The sequence below is a fragment of the Ailuropoda melanoleuca genome, chromosome 4 (genome assembly GCF_002007445.2).
Source record: "Ailuropoda melanoleuca isolate Jingjing chromosome 4, ASM200744v2, whole genome shotgun sequence".
Taxonomy (NCBI): Eukaryota; Metazoa; Chordata; class Mammalia; order Carnivora; family Ursidae; genus Ailuropoda; species Ailuropoda melanoleuca.
In genome coordinates, this window is record NC_048221.1 from 15,752,464 (window position 1) to 15,769,952 (window position 17,489).

A 17,489-nucleotide genomic window follows, 5' to 3' on the forward strand; every position below is an offset into this window, starting at 1 on the left:
CGGGCTCCTCAGTCCGCAGTGTGCACTCAAATAGGATTGAGAAGTTGAGCAAATAAAAATACTTGCAGTTATATTTGAATTTCGGATAAACCACAAGCAATTTTTTAATATAAGTATGTTTCCAATATTGCCTGAGTCGTACTTTAAAATTATTTGTGGTTTATCTGGAATTTCAATACTCCTGGGTGTCCTGTATTTTCTCTGGCAACCCTCCACCCAAACCACCTAGGGTCTCAGGAAGTGCAGAGTTGGACGCAGGAAGCCAGCGAGGGTCCCAGGGTCTGTCTCCCTAACAAGCTCCAGGTGATGCCATAGCTGCTGGTCTGGGGACCCCAGCACAAGGGGCCCTAAGGACCTGGAATTAGCACAGTCTGGGGCAGTGGTACCCAGGACTGGCTCCTCATGGGCATGGCCCGGGTGGACCCCTCTCCCCCTAGGAGGCTCTGATTCAGTCAGTCCGGGCTGAGGTCCAGCGACCACAGTTCAGCATGCTCCGCAGTGGCCTCTGACTCACAGGCAGGGATGTGAATCAGGAAGTATTTAAAATACACAGTGTACTTACGTTAATACAAGCAATTGTTATTATTATATTAAACTCACTGTGTGTAGATGCCGCATCTCTTGGTTGTGTCCAGAAGGAACTTCCAGGGGAGCCTGGCTGGCTCACTTGGCAGAACATGTGACTCTTGATCTCGGGGTTGTAAGTTCAACCCCCTCCTTGGGTGTAGAGAGTACTTAATGAAATCTTTAAAACGAAAGGAAGGAAGGAAGGAAGGAAGGAAGGAAGGAAGGAAGGAAGGAAGGAAGGAAAGAAAGAAAGAAAGAAAGAAAGAAAGAAAGAAAGAAAGAAAGAAAGAAAGAAAGAAAGAAAAGAAAAGAAAAAAGAGAGAGACAGAAAGAAAAAGAAAAGAAAAAAGAGAAAGAAAGAAAAGAAAAGAAAAAGAAAGAAAAAGAAAAGAAAAAAGAGAGAGAAAAAGAGGGAAGGAGGGAGGAAGGAAGAAAGAAAGAGAGAGAAGAAAGGGAGAGAGAAAGAAAGAAAGACAGAAAGAAAGAAAGACAGGCACCTACCTGAGTGGCTCAGTCCATTAAGCGTCTGCCTTTGGCTCAGATCATGATCCCGGGGCCCTGGGATCATGCCTCACATTGGGCTCCCTGCACAGTGAGGAGATTGCTTCTCCCTCTACCCTTGCTCCTGCTCTCTCTCTCTCTTTCTCTCTCTCAAATAAAATCTTTAAAAAAAAGAAGAAGAAGAAGAAAGGAAAGAAGGAAGAGAAAGAAAAGAAAGAAAGAAAGAAGAAAGAAAGAAAGAAAGAAAGAAAGAAAGAAAGAAAGAAAGAAAGAAAGAGAAAAAGGAAGGCAGGCACCTGGGTGGTTCAGTCAATTAAACGACGTCTGCCTTTGGTTCAGGTCATGATCTCAGCGTCCTGGGATTCAGCCTCATGTTCGGCTCCCTGCTCAGTGGGGAGTCTGCTTCTCCCTCTACCCCCTGCTCCTGCTCTCTGAAGTAAATAAAATCGAAGACGAAGGAGAAGGAGGAGAAGAAGAAGAGAGAGAGAGAATGAAAGAAGAAAAGAAGAAAGAAAGAAAGAAAGAAAGAAAGAAAGAAAGAAAGAAAGAAAGAAAGAAAGAAAAGAACGAACTTGCAGTTTCTGAGCTCCCAAGGGGCAGCGGGTAGGACTGTGCCCTGTGGTCTTCACCCCCCAGGGTCCCCTTATAGTCCCCAACTCTCACACTGTCTTCTTATTACCAACCCCAGCTGCTTCCTCAGGGCTGGGCTCTCTTTTACACACTTCAGCTCCGGCTGGGCTTGAAGCCTCTCACCAAGTGCAGTCCGCAGCTTCCGGGTCTCTACGGGGGGCCCCCAGGTTTGCCTCTGATCTGAGGGGGTCCCCTACACAAACTGCCCAGAGGTCCCTGGGGCCAAGTGCTCTCCTCACAGCCATTCTGAGCCGAGGACGCCTGTGGGAACGCTGAGTCACAGGCACTGCAAAGCCTTCTTCCAAGTAAATCCCTGGTGTCACACGCCTGTCGTCACTGTGATATAATGATAGAAGAATGAAAAACCCAAAATGTTATAAACCGATTCATCCAACTGCAGTGACCGTTACCAAGCGCTTCCCGCTGCAGAAGGAGCGCGCAGTGGGGGCCCCTGCCTTACGGCTTGGCAGGTGCCACTAAAAGCCCCCAGCACAGCGGCCGAGGAAGGGCTGCCCTGCCCCCACGTAACAGTAACTTACGTTAACTACATGACCAAGCGGTACGATTTGGGATGCACTGGGTGCAATCAAAATACATTGTGAAAGTTAATTTGACCCAATTCTCTGTACTTTGCAAACGTAACTAGCCAGAACACTTAAACTCACACATGGGGGAGTGCCTGGGTGGCTCAGATGGTTAAGCGTCTGCCTTGGCTGGGGTCGTGATCTCCAGGTCCTGGGATCGAGCCCCATGTCTGGCTCCCAGCTCAGCAGGGAGTCTCCCTCTGTTTCTCCCCCCCCCACCCCCGCTTGTGCTCTCTCTGACTCTCTCTCTCTCTCTCTCTCTCTCTCTCTCGCTCAAACGAATAAATANTCTCTGACTCTCTCTCTCTCTCTCTCTCTCTCTCTCTCGCTCAAACGAATAAATAAAATCTTTTAAAAATAAATAAATAAGTAAACTCACACATGGGGCTGGCACGGCATTTCTTTTGGGCTGCACTCCCCGAGGAACAGAGCCCAGACGTGGGTGACCCCAGTGGGCCATCCTGACGGCTGCTCCCCTCACCATCAAGAGGGGCCACCAAGAGAGCTAAGAACCCAGGATCAGAATGTGGCGCCTCTCCAAGACTTTCATACAGTTAGTTTTTCTGTGGGAGGAGGCCAAACCTCTTCCCCAGTACAGTTATTCAACTGCAGGAGGCCAGAACGCTGATCTGTGCCAGGTCCGCCGAGGGGAGTAGTGTCATCTGTATCCTGGACGCGGACCACACATCCCTGAAGTTCCCCCGGGCAGTCTGGACATGATGCTCACCGGCGCCCCCTGGAGGACAATTTTGCCGATGCCTCGGCTGCATTAGGAAACCCAGGGAAGCTTCGGTCATTCCCACTCAGCCGAACTGTCACGATCAAGAATGCCAATCTTAAAATTCCCACTGGAAGCTCTTCGTGTGTGCTGGTGCAATTGGAGATGGGGCTACTTTTGTTTATTGTTTCTTTTTTTTTTATTTTGGTACTATCTTTGTAAGATTAAAATGAAACACACACACACAAAGTAAAAAAAAAAAACAAAGCACCAAGAAACACACATACCTGGGTGGCTCAGTTGGTTAAGCATCTGCCTTTGGCTCAAGTCATGATCCCAGGGTCCCTCAGCAGGCAGCCTGCTTCTCCCTCTCCCTCTGCTGCTCCCCCTCCTTGTGCTCGCTCTTTCCGTCAAATAAATAAAAATCCTTTTTAAAATGCCTAAATGTGCTAGAACTATACAGACGGTTATCTAATAAAGATGTAAGATATCTTATAAAATGCAAGAAGTCTATAGTAGGGCATCTCTGGGGGGCAGGTGTTCATACTCCCATTGCAGGAGGATAATGCAGGCTAAGGAAGCTGAGGCTTAGTAAGCATCTTAAAGCAGGTTAAAGGTGCCCCGGGGTATGCACTCACCTTCCCCCTTCCACCCGCCCTCAACCTAGTTGTTGAAAAACTCCAAGAAGCATGGCCTTGGATATTGGCATGGGTCTGGCACAGTGTGACCTGGGACGCGGACACAAGGAGCACGTACCAAAAACTGCCTCATAAACCAAGTCCCCATCAGGGACAAACCTTGATCAAACTACAGCTGAGCCTGTACAGAGCTCTGGGGAGAACCCGCTCAGGAACGGCTTATCTAGAGATGAAATCAGACAGTGGATTTCCGACCTCCCGATTTTCAGGAGTGGATAAGGAGAAAGGCAAATACATACCCAGAAATTGAGATGGGGGGGAAATGCCATTTTTCCCCTGTTATTAAAATATTGAATTCGCTGTAGCCTTGCTCTAGCCAGAAGGATCCAGCTCTGGGCGAGCTAGCCTGCTCAGGGTCCCACGCTGTCTTTCTGATGAATCCCCCTTGTCTGATTTGTCAGCCGTGAGCCCCTTCCCATACCGTCTCCGTCCTTCGGGCCGCTCTTATGTAAAGTACTGTACACAGGGTGGTTTATGAACAGAAATCTACTTCTCACAGCTCTGGAAGCTGCAAGTCCAGGATCAAGTTGCCAGCAGGGTTGAGTGGGGGGCCCTCTTCCAGGTGGCAGACTTCTCATGGTTGACCTTGCATCCAGTACTCTTGTGAAAGGTACTGATGATGTAAGTTGCCTGGGGCTGCCAGAGCAAATCCCAGAGGCTTCGCGGCTTCAACAACAGACATTTCTTTTCTCACAGCGCGGCGGGGGGTGGGGGGAGGCGGCTGGAGGTCCAAGGTCAAGGTGTCAGCAGGTGTGGTTTCTTCTGAGGCCTCTCTTCTTGGCTTGCAGGTGGGCGTCTCCTCCCTGGGTCCTCACCTGGTCTTCCCTGGGCCGCGCACACACCTCGGGCCTAATCTCCTCTTCTCCTAAGGACGCCCCTCCTATTGGATTAGGGCCCACCCACGTGAGCTCATTTTACCTCAATTACCTCATCAAAGGCCCTATCTCCCGCAGTTTCTGAGGTTCTAGGGGTGAGGACTTCAACATGTAAATTTGGGGACAACACTAATTAAGCTCAGAACACTTCTCAGGTCCCAGAGTTAAACTCTAGAGTCTTCTAGATTGTCTGCACGTAGAATCATGTTGTTGGTCAATGTGTGTGTGTGTGCGTGTGTGTGTGTTTATTCAACAAGAAGAGACAAAGAGGCTACCAAACAGAAAAAGGCAACAGAATGAGACATTAAAACAAACAAACCAACAAACCCTCACAACACATGAACAAATGATTTCTGTTGAAAAATGGCACGTAGAGCAATAATGTAAGAATGATCTTTTTTTTTAAAGATTTTATTTATTTATTCGACAGAGACAGAGACAGCCAGCGAGAGAGGGAACACAAGCAGGGAGAGTGGGAGAGGAAGAAGCAGGCTCATAGCAGAGGAGCCTGATGTGGGGCTCGATCCCACAACGCCGGGATCACGCCCTGAGCCGAAGGCAGACGCTTAACCGCTGTGCCACCCAGGCGCCCCAAGAATGATCTTTCCCATGATCTTTTAGGGGCTGAGTCTTTGTGTAGATTCAATGCAACGGACACCACAGAGCAGTGAGTAAGCGAACTTCTACAGACACCATGCCCGGCTCCCCCCAGCATAACGTGCAGCGGAAGGAAGCAGGCATTCACACACACTTGGGATTAGATAAAGTTCCCAACCTTGGAGAAACCAATCTATGGGATTAGCAATGAGAAAAGCAGTCAGCTTTGGGGAAGCGGGAGGAGGACTTCTGGGGTTCTAGTAATACTCTTATTCTTGACCTGGGTAGTGATTACGTGGTACTTTGGAGTAATTTATTAACCTACAACCCTTGTTATTTGTACATTTTTATGAGTGCATGTTATACTTCAATTTTTTAAAAAAAGTTCCGAAGTGTTTGCATTGAGTCTATATTGCTGGGTAACAAATTCTCACAAACTCACTGGGTTAACACAACATCCACTGATAATCACTGGGGTCTTAGATCAGAAGGGCAGCCAGGCTCGGCTGTCTCCGGAGTGGGGCACACTTCAAAGTTTCCCAGGGGCCTTTTGCAAACAGGAAGCCTCACTGTCAATGATTTCTGATACGACTTGGGATTTGCATTTCAGCCTTGGACTTCCACTTGCTCTTAATCCATTTCAAAACTATTAAGAGCCCTGAAGAATGCCCGGATGCAATCACATACAAAGTCCACTTAAGAAGTACTTTTAAATGAGAATCTCCAGGTCTTGTGAAACCCGCTCTCTGCAGGTTGCCAGCCACTGAGCCTTGACTCGGTCCGTGGGGCCTCGGGAAGTGACCGCTCCCTCCCCATCAGCAGTGTTTTGATAAAGTAAAATGGCACTTGGCATCGATTTCTGGGCTTGTCTTACGGCAGAAGGAGGGGGCGGTGAGGCAGCAGGAAACCCAATATTGGAGATCCCTGTCTCCCCGCCCTGTGCTCAGCACAGAGTAGCCAGTCAGTATTTGTTGAATTTGATTCGAGGAACAGTGTTGGTGGGAAAGAATTCTAAACCACAGCCATGAGACTTTTCCAGTCAGTGCATCAAGATCATCTTGCCATCTAGATGGCAAACTCTCCTGAAGAAGTTGCCCCAAATCGGGGAGGTCTGGAGCACTTGGATTTTTCTCTCCGTGATTGTTGGGGGGAGGGGCACTTTGTTGTATTTCCTGTCTCTCGATAGGGAAAGCAGGTTGTTTTCCTGCGGTGCCTCTCAAAGACCTTGCCCTTGTCCACCCTCCCCCCCCACCTCCAACCCCCCCCACCTCCGCCTTTGAGAAACGGAGGCTAAAACGACATTTCCATCAGCCAGGGTTGGGGCAGATGGAGTCAGATTAGCACAGGCAGACACAGCACCGGAGGCTGGGGAAGCCAAAATTCTGGCACACCCGGTTTCTGCACCTCCTAGTCTGGGGGGGAGAAGGCAGAGGGGGAAGGGCTGGTGAAAGACAGGAAAACAAGCACTTTACAATACAGTGTTGATGAGATAAGATGAACTCCCGCGGCGGGCGCCGGCATGGGGCTCTGGGCTAATCAGAAGCCAGGGAAGGGCTCCCCAGAGCAAATGGCAAAAAAAAGAAGCCAGTGCACGTTCCCTCTAAGACCTTCCTGCCCCCTCATGGAGAGAGAAATACAACATCCAACCAACCCCGGGCAACAGTATAAATCCAAAGAATGAGATACTAGTTTTACATACAGAATTAGTAAAAAACTAAGAGGCTTTTTGCAACCAGCTGGTTAGGAGAGGGACATGGGGTGGGGGAGCAGAAATGGGGGTTATGTAGAGACTGGTACAGCCTTCTTGGGAAATGATCTGGACGTGTCCATCCCTCAGCCACGCAATTCCAGTGCTAGGCATGTGCTGGCTGGAAAGACTCTCCCTCTCAGCAATAAAGCTGTTTGTCCTTATCATTTTGTGTCCACTGGAGTCCCACTTTTCATTTCCTTCCGGAACTTTGCCTTGGCATTCGCAGCTTGGCTAACTGTTTGGCCCAGGAGGCTCCACTCGCAGCCTGTCTCAGCTTTGGACATGCCTTCCTCACTAAGCTTCATCGTTTCTAGCTCCCTCCCGAGGACAGGGAGAAAGACGGGAACCACGGGCCAGCACAGGATTGACACAAACCTTCAATTTGTACAAAAAACAAACAAAAACGCAGCGTCTGCGGAGCGCAATGCAGCAAAGCGCGGTAACAGGAGACCTACCTGTACTGTACTTTCTTTGCACTCTGCTTCCTTGCAGTTCTCGGGGCTGGGTGGTTGGCCAGCTCCTATACACTGCCCTCCCCCACATCCAGCTTCCAGAGCTTCCAGCTAAGCTCCCCCTGTTCCCGATGCAACCCAGCATGCCACCTGAAGTGTTTAACAAGTCAAAAGGCCACACGGGGAGCTGAAGCTCAGCGGGAACCCAACAGCCCGCGGCTGCTATAGTCCCGCAAATGGGCTGCACCCCGCCATTGCTCTGATGGGGCCCTACTCCCCGGTGGAAATTATTTTACATTGAATTCCCACAAGATGCAGGTGTGGAAGCAATGAAGGGCTCCTCTCAGCGCCTGTGGCCGGTGGCCTGCGCACTGGGGACACTGATGCCTAAATGGACCAGATGCTGCCCCTTCCTTTCCGCCACGGTGTGACCTGGATGGACAGAGATGGGTGAAAATAGCACAGAAAAGCTTCACACCCATGTGCCCTGCAGATTGGGTGAACGCCAGGCTTTTCCTTTAGAAATTGGAACTAAATGATATCTCGAACTGCTCACAACTTGGGGCGAATTACATCATTGGGAGCACTGAGAACTTAGGTGGGGACTCCGGCTCAGGGACGCGCCTCTCCAGCGGCAGCCTTGGGGGCCTCCCAGGAACCACCTAATAACCACTCGTAGGGGTGACACAGGAGCCGGAATCGGGGGTTAATTCCCGTGTCACGGGGGGGCCAGGCAGAGACGCCACTTGCATTTCGGGCCCGCCTGAAACGTACTCACTCGCAGGGAGTCAGGAACCCCCAGGGCCCCCTGGCGACCCTGAACTTCCCCTCGGAAAACTTCCCGGTCTTCCTCCTCCCACTGGTGGAGACACACCCAATTCCACCACCTGAGGACACCCAGGGCCAAGCACCGGGCTCAACACGCCTATTTTGGGGAAAAACAAAGATGAAAGCAAATTTCAAGTAAACTTGGCAATAAAGTATCAAACTCCTAGAGATGAGACCCAATGATGGTGTTGAGGATTTACCCGTTAAAGCAATCACTTTCGGGGTGCCTGGGTGACTCAGTCATTAAGCGTCTGCCTTCCACTCAGGTCATGATCCCAGGGTCCTGGAATCAAGCCCCCCATTGGGCTCCCACCCTAGTGGGGAGCCTGCTTCTCCCTCTGCCTCCGCCCCTCCCCACTGCTCCTGTGTGCATGCTCTCTCTCTCCCTCTCACAAATAAATAAATAAAATCCTAAAAAAAAAAAAAGCAATCACTTTCCACCACTCCTCCAATCTGGAATCATCAACTGGACAGAACAATTGATTTGCCTTTTTTTTTTTTTACGAGTAAATCTGATTTTTTTTTTTAAGAGGCAACTAAAGATAGAGACATAAGGGCTAGTTAACCAGTTGAACAAGACCCCGCCTTTTCCATCCCACTTTGTCCCAGGGCTTCACCGCCCTCACCTCAGCCCGGGAGAGGCTGTGCCTGGCAATGGGCGTGGGTCTCCGCCTCCGCGCCCACCTGTGCGCCCTCCCCACCGCCTGCCTGGCTGTGGAGGAAGGAGAGGCCCCCGCCCGGCTGGCTCCCTGGCTAAGGTCAAAGCATTCCTTAGGACCGGGCTCGGTGATGAGCCCCCAGTCTCCCAGACATCCTGGCTCCTGCTTCTCCTAAGACCTTCTGGGGAAAGCGTTATTTCTCATCTGGGATACTCTTCTTTCTAAATTCCCATTTTCACTTCAGGAAATGAATGTTTTCCTTTAGCAACGACCATGAAGGAAAGCCATGCTGACCTTTTCTCCCCCTAACTTGTTAGGAGCTCTGGGCCGCAGAAAGATGGAGCGCTTCTCCTGCAGGTATGAACTCCCCTTGAATGTGACTTCTGATGACTAGAGCTTGCCAGCTTCAGAAATAATGTCCTACACCTCTCTGTCGTGTGGCTTCATCTTGCACAACTTTAAAAAGAGCTACCAGCAGGGATGCTGTTTTTTTCTGAAACATCCGGAACTTCACACTTAAGAGTTCTGTCCAGCTTTGCTGTTGGCTTTTAACATTTTCATCGGGTTAATGGCGCGGCCTGGGAGATGACTAGCATTTTCCTCTCTTGGGTAAGAAAAGATCAATATTGACGACCTGATTAAAAATCTGCTTCTGAGAAGTTTAAAGACATAGATTCAGTATTTGCAAAACCGTGAAAAGTCATGGGGGGGGGTTGTTTTAACCTGAAAATCTTTTAAATGACTGGTTTAAATGAAATCGTTTGTAGAATGTGATTTCATTGATTAAACAGAATGTCATGCAGTCTTTTTTAAATTCTTACATGAAATCTAAGTGCAGGAGAAGACGTGTTCTGTGAAATCAAAGCTAAAAGATTTACTCCTACTTAAAATTATGTGTCTAGGGGAACAGAGCCTAAGAAGTCATGATACATATTGAAAAGAATTGGCTTTTAGGTGATTTTTATTCTCATCCTTTTTCTTGATGTTCTTACATGAATTAGCCATTTAAAAAGAAAGGAAAGAGAGAGAAAGGTAGGGCTCTAGGATTTCTCCCTGGTGGTCTGTGGTCTTGTCCTTGGGCTGGGAGGAACCGGTGTTAACTCGGAAGAACCAGGTGTTAACTCTTAACTCTAAGGGTTTTATTTGCCATGTTTTGCTAACGGGCGTCTGATTTCGTCTTCCCAGTGTGGTTTTGATCATGGCCATTTCCAAAGCATTTGAACCGGAATTCGTTGCTGGTGAGAGACTTTTTGTTATTTTGATCAGCAGCAATTTTCACAGGGCCCGAAATCCTGAATCCACCAGTTGATTTTTGTCATTAAGGGTTGGGCCACCGTGAACTTGCGAGGAGAGAGACGCCCTTGAGAGATGACAGCATTCTGTCTCAGGAGGAGCCTGCAATCCGTCACCGGCCTTCCCAGTTTGTGCCATCCTTAGGAATCCAGGACAGTAAGACCCACCTGCCTTAGATCTTCCGTGTGCTGTCACCATCCTGGTCCTTCCTGTTTCCTCTCTCCCTGATGTTTTTCTCCTGGGTTGGCAAGCTGATTCTGGAGCTGGGCAGATGGTTGGACTGGGCTTGGTTCTGGAGGCCAGACCGGCAGTGTGTACTTGACCTCCCCGGGACGCAGGCAGTTTCCCTCCGGATTCCCGGGGCTCTGGGAACCGCCCCAGAGCCTGCGCATGAAAAAGCTTTCTCTGCTCAGAGGCTCAGGGAGCAGAGCCACCCTAAAAAGCAAGAGTGCTGTTCCATGCGGTTCACAAGAGTTAGACATCTCGGTGCACTGGGGAGCCCAAGACCTAAGCACTGTATTCACCTTTGCTCCCAGGAGCTTAGCTTTTCCGTCCCCCCACCCTCTCAGCCACCTCTCTTCACGTTTCAGGTAAGGAGTTAAACAGAACGTGCTGTCTGAATGGGGGCACCTGTATGCTGGGGTCCTTCTGTGCCTGCCCCCCCTCCTTCTATGGCCGCAACTGTGAGCACGATTCCCGCAAAGAGTAAGTCATCAAAGGGGGAGGGGTGGGCGGAGAGGAAAAGAGGCAGGAGTTGGAATCCGGATGCACTGCCTTCTCTGCTCCTTCTCCCCAGGAGCTGTGGCTCTGTGCCCCATGACACCTGGCTGCCCAGGAGATGTTCCATGTGTAAGTGCTGGCGAGGCCAACTCCACTGCTTTCGGCAGACGTTCCTCCCGGGCTGCGGTAAGCCCTAGTCCCCTCTTTTGTCCTCTCAAGTTCCTTAGTTGCCTGTGGCCGCTTGGTGAGGGGGGTCTCTCCTCTCACCCCACGGCTTGCTAGATCCTGGCAGCTGAAGGGCTGCTTGTAAAAGCATCGAGGGTTCCAGCCGGGGTGGTCACGCTGGCGTCCCTCGTATTTACTGCCTCAGAAATGTCACCGTCCAGCTGGAGAGTGATGTCAAGGCTATTTGACATGTTCTAGTGTGAACTTCTACCAGGAGGTGGTCTTGGGTGTTCCCTTCCTTTGGGCAGGGAGACCCAGACAAGTTCCCAGCGGACAACTCCCAACTTCTGCCCTTAAATTCCACCAGAGGCTCAACCCCCCTCTCGTGCCTCAGGAACTCCCCCATGGATCCTCAAGGGATCTCAGTCCTGTCACCTTGCGGATTTTTATTGATTTGAGGAAAACTGTAGTAAGAAGGGCAGGGACCCAGAGGAGAAGGTTCTCGCCCCACCCCACCCTGAGCCAGATTTCTAGGACCCCCAAGCTCAGAGGTCTCTCAGAGTTCTGACCCTGGAGATGTTCGAAATTGTACATGGTCAAGTCCGGAATCTAAATGAAAGCAGATGCTTCACTTGAGTATAAGATGGGAGCCCTGCCCCACACGGGGACTCTGGCTTTTCCCCTTGCATCCTGACTGTCAGGCCCAGGATAGGCGTTTGGGTAAGTGTGAACGGGATGACCGCAGGGGTGGAGACCGGATTTTCTTCCTGGAACTTGGGGCCCAAAATGTGTTGTGTCCTCATCAACACCTAAGCAAGTCTTACGGCACCCCTGCCATCAAGGGTGTCACCAGCTGGGGTAGATGTCCTGGTGTGAGAGCGTGTGTCCAGGGAAAACCCAAGTTAACACTAGGCCCCGTGGCGACATTTGCTGAAAGAGTCTTTTCTTTTCTCAGGGGAGTTTGAATTCCGTGTGATCTGTACTCTTGGTCCCATTAACGTGCTCATCAAATGTTGAGTCCCAACTGATTTTGGGGTGGCTGTTGATGTGCTGTGTGGGCAGGGTAAACTGCTGGAGGGATTTCCTTTAATGACCAAGAGTCCCTACCTTTCAGATGGCCACGTGATGGATGAGCACTTCCTGGTTTCCAGGACTCCAGAATTAACACCGGCTTCTGGCACCACTCTTTCACTAGCTGGCATCTGCCTCGCTCTGCAAAGTTACTGTTAATGGACACTTGCATATGCAGTATTTGTCCTGCGAGTTTCATCACCTGTAAAGCCTGTCACTCCAGTGTCCTAACTGAGAGACGATCGTTTGTTAGCTGCCTTGAAACGGCAAATGGATTTTCATCATGGTCCCTAACATTTTCATCAAGTACCAACTACTTTCCTCTGCCCTCTCCAAAAAACTTCTTAAAAAAAAAAAGTCAGCCACAGGGGCGCCTGCGTGGCTCAGTGGGTTAAGTGTCTGCCTTTGGCTCAGGTTAGTCCTGGGATCGAGCCCCGCGTCAGGTTCCCTGCTCCACGGGGAGCCTGCTTCTCCCTCCATCTGCCTCTCCCAACTGCTTGTGCTCTTTCTCTCTCTCTCTCTAAAATAAATAAATAAAATCTAAAAAAAATAAAAAATAAAAAGTCAACCGTATCTGCAGTGTGACCAAAATCTGTGTTTCTTGATACACATATCTCTACCAAGGGTTTTTTATTATTTTCCTTAAACAATTGAATTAGATCTTCAGATTATTAAAGTCTACTCCTAATGAGGAACTGAGGCTAAAGCTTTGAGTAGAGTTGATCAAAATCAATTAAGACCTCATCTTTGAAAGGAACGGAAAGGAACCATCTGTAAAGAGCAGACAAGAGGGTAGAGGGCAGATTCTGGAGGTGGGGGACTAGATGCTCAAGTGTTAGAAGTGTGTGTGTGTGTGTGTGTGTGTGCACGCACACGCGTGTACCAGGGAGACTGGGTAGAAAAGAATAAGCAAATGGGAGAGAGATTGGGAAAAATAAATTACTTGGTTGATGATTAGATGGGCCCAAGAAGCAAGTTAAAAAGCCAAGTTGAAAGGCAAGTTTCTTTTTTTTTTTAATTTAAATTAAATTAATTAACATGTATTTGTTTCAAGGGTACAGGTCTGATTCCTCAGTCTTGCACAATACACAGCACTCGCCACAACACATACCCTCCCCAATGCCCATCACCCAGTCACCCCAACCCTCCACTCCCTTCCCCTCCAGCAACCCTCAGTTTGTTTCATATAATTAAGAGTCTCTTATGGTTTGTCTCCATCTCTGTTTTCATCTTGTTTCATTTTTTCCTCTCTTCTGCTATGATCCTCTGCCTTGTTTCTTAAATTCCACATATCAGTGAGATCATACAATTGTCTTTCTCTGATTGACTTATTTCGCTTAGCATAATACCCTCTAGTTCCATACGTCTTTGCAAATGGCAAGATTTTGATTTTTTGATGGCTGAGTAATATTCCATTGTGTGTGTGTGTGTGTGTGTGTGTGTGTGTGTACACACACACGGCATCTTCTTTATCCATTCATCTGTTGATGGACATCTGAGCTCTTTCCATAGTTGGGCTATTGTGGACATTGCTGCTATAAACATTGGAGTCCAGGTGCCCCTTCAAATCACTACATTTGTATCTTTGGGGTAAATACCCAGTAGTGCAATTGCTGGGTCATAGGGTAGCTCTATTTTCAACTTTTCAAGGAACCTCCATACTGTTTTCCAGAGTGGCTGCACCAGCCTGCATTCCCACCAACAGTGTAGGAGGGTTCCCAAGAGTCAAGTTTCTATCCTCTACAGAAAGTTGTAAAAGACAAGGACACCCCTTTTTTTCTCAATACATTCTGAAGAGAATGAAGTCTTCCTTGGAAAAAAAATTCTATCCAAACTTCCCCAACAAGAGAGCTTAATAAATTATGTTATCTCCACACCTTGCAAGTATTTTAACTGTTGCAAAAGAGAAAATGTTCACAATATATTTGCTTGTAAACCAGGTGATAAAACTGTGTATTTTAAAACTGCATTCTGTATGTGAGTATGCCCAGTAAAAGTAGGAAATTTAGTGACCAAAACGTGACCTGTGGTTATTTCTGGGCTGGGCTGTGACAAGCGCTTTGCGGCGGTGGGGTTTTTCCCCTCTGCACTTTGTGTTTTTCACAGGGAGGGTGGATTGCATCTGTTTTCCTGGGGAAAGCAGGACTACATCAGGCTCGAAACTGAAGTAACTGGAAGAGCCAAGAGCGCAGACCCAGTGTTGTTTCTGGCTTTGGTGCGTGTTCTCTGCTGTGAAGGACAATATTTTACTTCCATCAGTTAGGTACCACTTGGTCCCCAATTCCTGTTTCTCCAAATTAATGCCCTGCTGATGTGAAATTCCAAAGGTGCATCCCGGAGAGCTCAGAGCATGGGGGTGGGCTGCCCAGTGTGGAAAGAAGGCTGGGGGCGACCCAGTTTCCCAGGCTGCGAAGCGGGGTGGGTCCCTACACCACAGAGTTGTTAAGAAGTCCATAAACTAAAATAGAGCGCTAGTACAAAAATTCTCAACAAATGTCACAATTCTTCCCTTTCTACCTGCCTGTTTACCAGAGTGGGTTTTGCCCAGAACTGGAAGTTAATAAAAGGAAAAAGCAACTTCAGAACATTGAAAAAGCCTTCTCATTTGCATGCAAATAACCTTGTAACCACACTGCAGGTGAGGCTGGGACAGTATGTTCCAAACTTAGACATTCACATGCCACCTCAGTTTGGGCCACATCATCTGTACTTAATTTTTTTTTATATCAACTCATTTTTTTATTGTGGGAAAATACACATAACAGGAAAGTTAGCATTCCAACCATTTTTTTTTTAAGATTTTATTTATTTACTTGACAGAGAGAGACAGCCAGCAAGAGAGGGAACACAAGCAGGGGGAGTGGGAGAGGAAGAAGCTGGCTCCCAGCAAAGCAGGGAGCCCGATGCAGGGCTGGATCCCAGGACCCTGGGATCATGACCTGAGTCGAAGGCAGACGCTTAACGACTGAGCCACCCAGACCCCCACATTGCAACCATTTTTAACTACAAAGTTCTGTGGCATTCGGTACGTCCACATCGCTGGGCAACCATTCCCACCATCTCTCTCCAGAACTTTTTCATCTTCCCAAATTGAAAGTTTACCCGTTAAAGACTAACTCCCCATTCCCCTCCACGTACTCAGCCCCTGGGAGTTGAATCTACTTTTTGTGTCCCTGAATTTGACTCTTCCAGATACCTCCGGAAGTGGAGCCATACATATGCCTGGCATATTTCACTTAGCATAATGCCTTCCAGGCTCATCCATGTTGGGGCGTGGGTCAGAACTTCATTCCATCTCAAGGTGGAGCAGTATTCCATGGTGCGTGTGTATGTTATCCAAAAATCGATGGACATTTGGGTTCGTTTCCCCTTTTTAGTGACTGTGAACAAGGTGCTGTGAACATTGGCGTACAGATACCTGTTTGCGTCCCTGCTTTCCGTTCTTTTGTGCATCTCCTCACAAGGGAATTGTGGGATCATGGAGCAATCATCTGCTTTGATTTTGTGGAGAACCACACCAACCTGTTTCTCACAGTGGCTTCACCATGTCCCATTCCCTACCCACGGTGCACAACCGTTCCAGTTTCTCCACAGCCTCAGCAACACTTGTTGCTGTCTGGGTTTCATTTTGTTTTGATTTTTTGAGAATAGCCATTTTTTCGTGGGTGTGGCGTAGTATCTCCCTGTGGTTTTGATGTTCATTTCCCCAATGATGAGTGAGTTGAGCATCTTTTCATGTTCCAATTGGCCACCAACTCATTTTCTAAAATGCTTTTTACCTGTCCAAAGCAAATTTTGAAGTCCTGGATAACTTACACAAGGCCTGAAATGTAAAAGCAATAATGATGCATGTAATTATGGTCACCTGTGCACCATCTAAAATCCTGAATCACATGTACATTTTGGGAAACGGTGCTCCAGGGGGTGCAAAAGGCGTAGATCCTACCTTCAAAAGACTTATAGGCTCCTCCAAGCAGAGTGCCCGTGTGAGGAGGACAGTTCCTGCCCATGCACCCAGCATCTGGGGAGTAATGTCACAGTCCCAGGGAGGGGATCCAGGTGTCCATCGCAATCAGCCCTCCCTCCGTGGATTCCACTTCCTCCAGGATTGCCGGGAACTTGAACAGAAAGAGTAGTGGAACGGGCTGCAGTCTCCAACACCACGATGGACCTCGGGGCACAGCTGATAACAACAGTCCTCTCCTCCCTCCTCCTCCACCCGGTCTAACATTCCCTCACCCCCAGCTGGCACGGCTGCCACATTATATAGTTCACCTTGGTGGAGCAATAAGACCCTCATCCCTGAGGTCTGTGGCCCTGACCTCCATGCCCTCCTTGGCTATGGCTACAGTATTCGCCCATTGACCGTCTAGTTGGGCAGGGAGGACCAAGATCTGCTCCAGGGAATCACCTGGGCTTTGGACCCTCCACAGCAGCTGATGGTTAAGTGTTCTGTCTGCAGAGGAAGCATCTCTTCATTCTAGGTGGCTCCTTTCGAGGGCAATTCCCAACAAGATGCAGCTGTGAGTCAACACTCCTGATTTATCCCCCTAGGAAGTTCTGCTTCCCCGGTGGGTCCCGGCTCCCCACTGCCTTCACGCATGCGTGCACACGCACACTCACACACACGCACACACGCAGGGGTCTAGCTGCTTCCGTCATAGCAAATAATTGCTTCTTCCCTACTGTGGTTCTGTGGCCCATAATTACTTATCCTTCTGCCTTATGTTATTTTACGGAACCGTGCACCTATCATTTCACCTCAGGACTTAGCTGACAATGTTCAGCAAATCATCACACAACAATTGATGGGTAATTGCTTCCTTACGTTCACAACTTAGACATTCATCAGGGACCATGAACTAGTCCCAATTCTTAGCCAACATTCTCTAGGGATCTCTCTCTCCCTGCAACAAGGTCGTAAAACAACCAAAAACAAAACAAGAAAAAAAGGGAGGGGGGACTTCAGGGAGTCTGACAACCCCACACTTTTGCTGCAAGAAGACCTCCCATCCTGAGTGCCCCCCCAGCAAGGGTGCCAGTCCTTGTCCCCTTCCCTCGCAGGGTGGTAGAAGGGCCGGCAGGGGCTCTCCAGGTGCCTTCAGGCAGGAAGAACGCAGGTACGGGAGACCTCACTGTGTGGGCTTAGAGCTACTTTTTTTTTTTTTCCAAAGCTTCACTTGAAAAAATTTCCAAAACTAACAAATCATTTGGTGCTACGTTGTCTGTACCAGCATCGGAAGAGTATTCAGCTGTACTGATTTTGCAAACTAGACACGTGTATTCCTTTGATTAAAAAAACAGGGGGAGGCACGTGAGTGTTGCTGTCAGTTAAGCGATGGACTCTTGCTTTTGGCTCAGGTCATGATCTCAGGGCCGTG

At 48.8% G+C, this 17,489-nt stretch overlaps 2 protein-coding genes across 6 annotated transcripts in view; one reads left to right on the forward strand and one right to left on the reverse strand.

The window, feature by feature from the left end:
- LRRC2 (leucine rich repeat containing 2) overlaps nt 1-4,177 on the reverse strand; it is a 43,668-nt gene extending 39,491 nt beyond the window's left edge. For 2 of the 5 annotated variants that reach the window (XM_019797902.2, XM_034658186.1), the window contains exon 1: nt 601-762. The gene's annotated coding sequence lies outside the window, so the exon portion shown is untranslated. Of the gene's footprint in view, nt 1-600; nt 763-1,751; nt 2,035-2,661; nt 3,274-3,937 lie in introns of those variants that run through there. The other 3 variants (XM_034658187.1, XM_034658185.1, XM_034658189.1) reach the window with 3 other exon arrangements.
- Nucleotides 4,178-7,763: 3,586 nt separating this feature from the next.
- On the forward strand, nt 7,764-12,447 carry TDGF1 (teratocarcinoma-derived growth factor 1). Its single transcript, XM_034657200.1, has 7 exons — nt 7,764-7,797; nt 9,453-9,468; nt 10,045-10,097; nt 10,183-10,308; nt 10,743-10,857; nt 10,949-11,058; nt 12,152-12,447. Exons 1-7 carry the CDS (start codon nt 7,764-7,766, stop codon nt 12,265-12,267), a joined length of 570 nt encoding a protein of 189 aa, XP_034513091.1. The 3' UTR covers nt 12,268-12,447.
- The last annotated feature ends 5,042 nt before the right edge of the window (nt 12,448-17,489 follow it).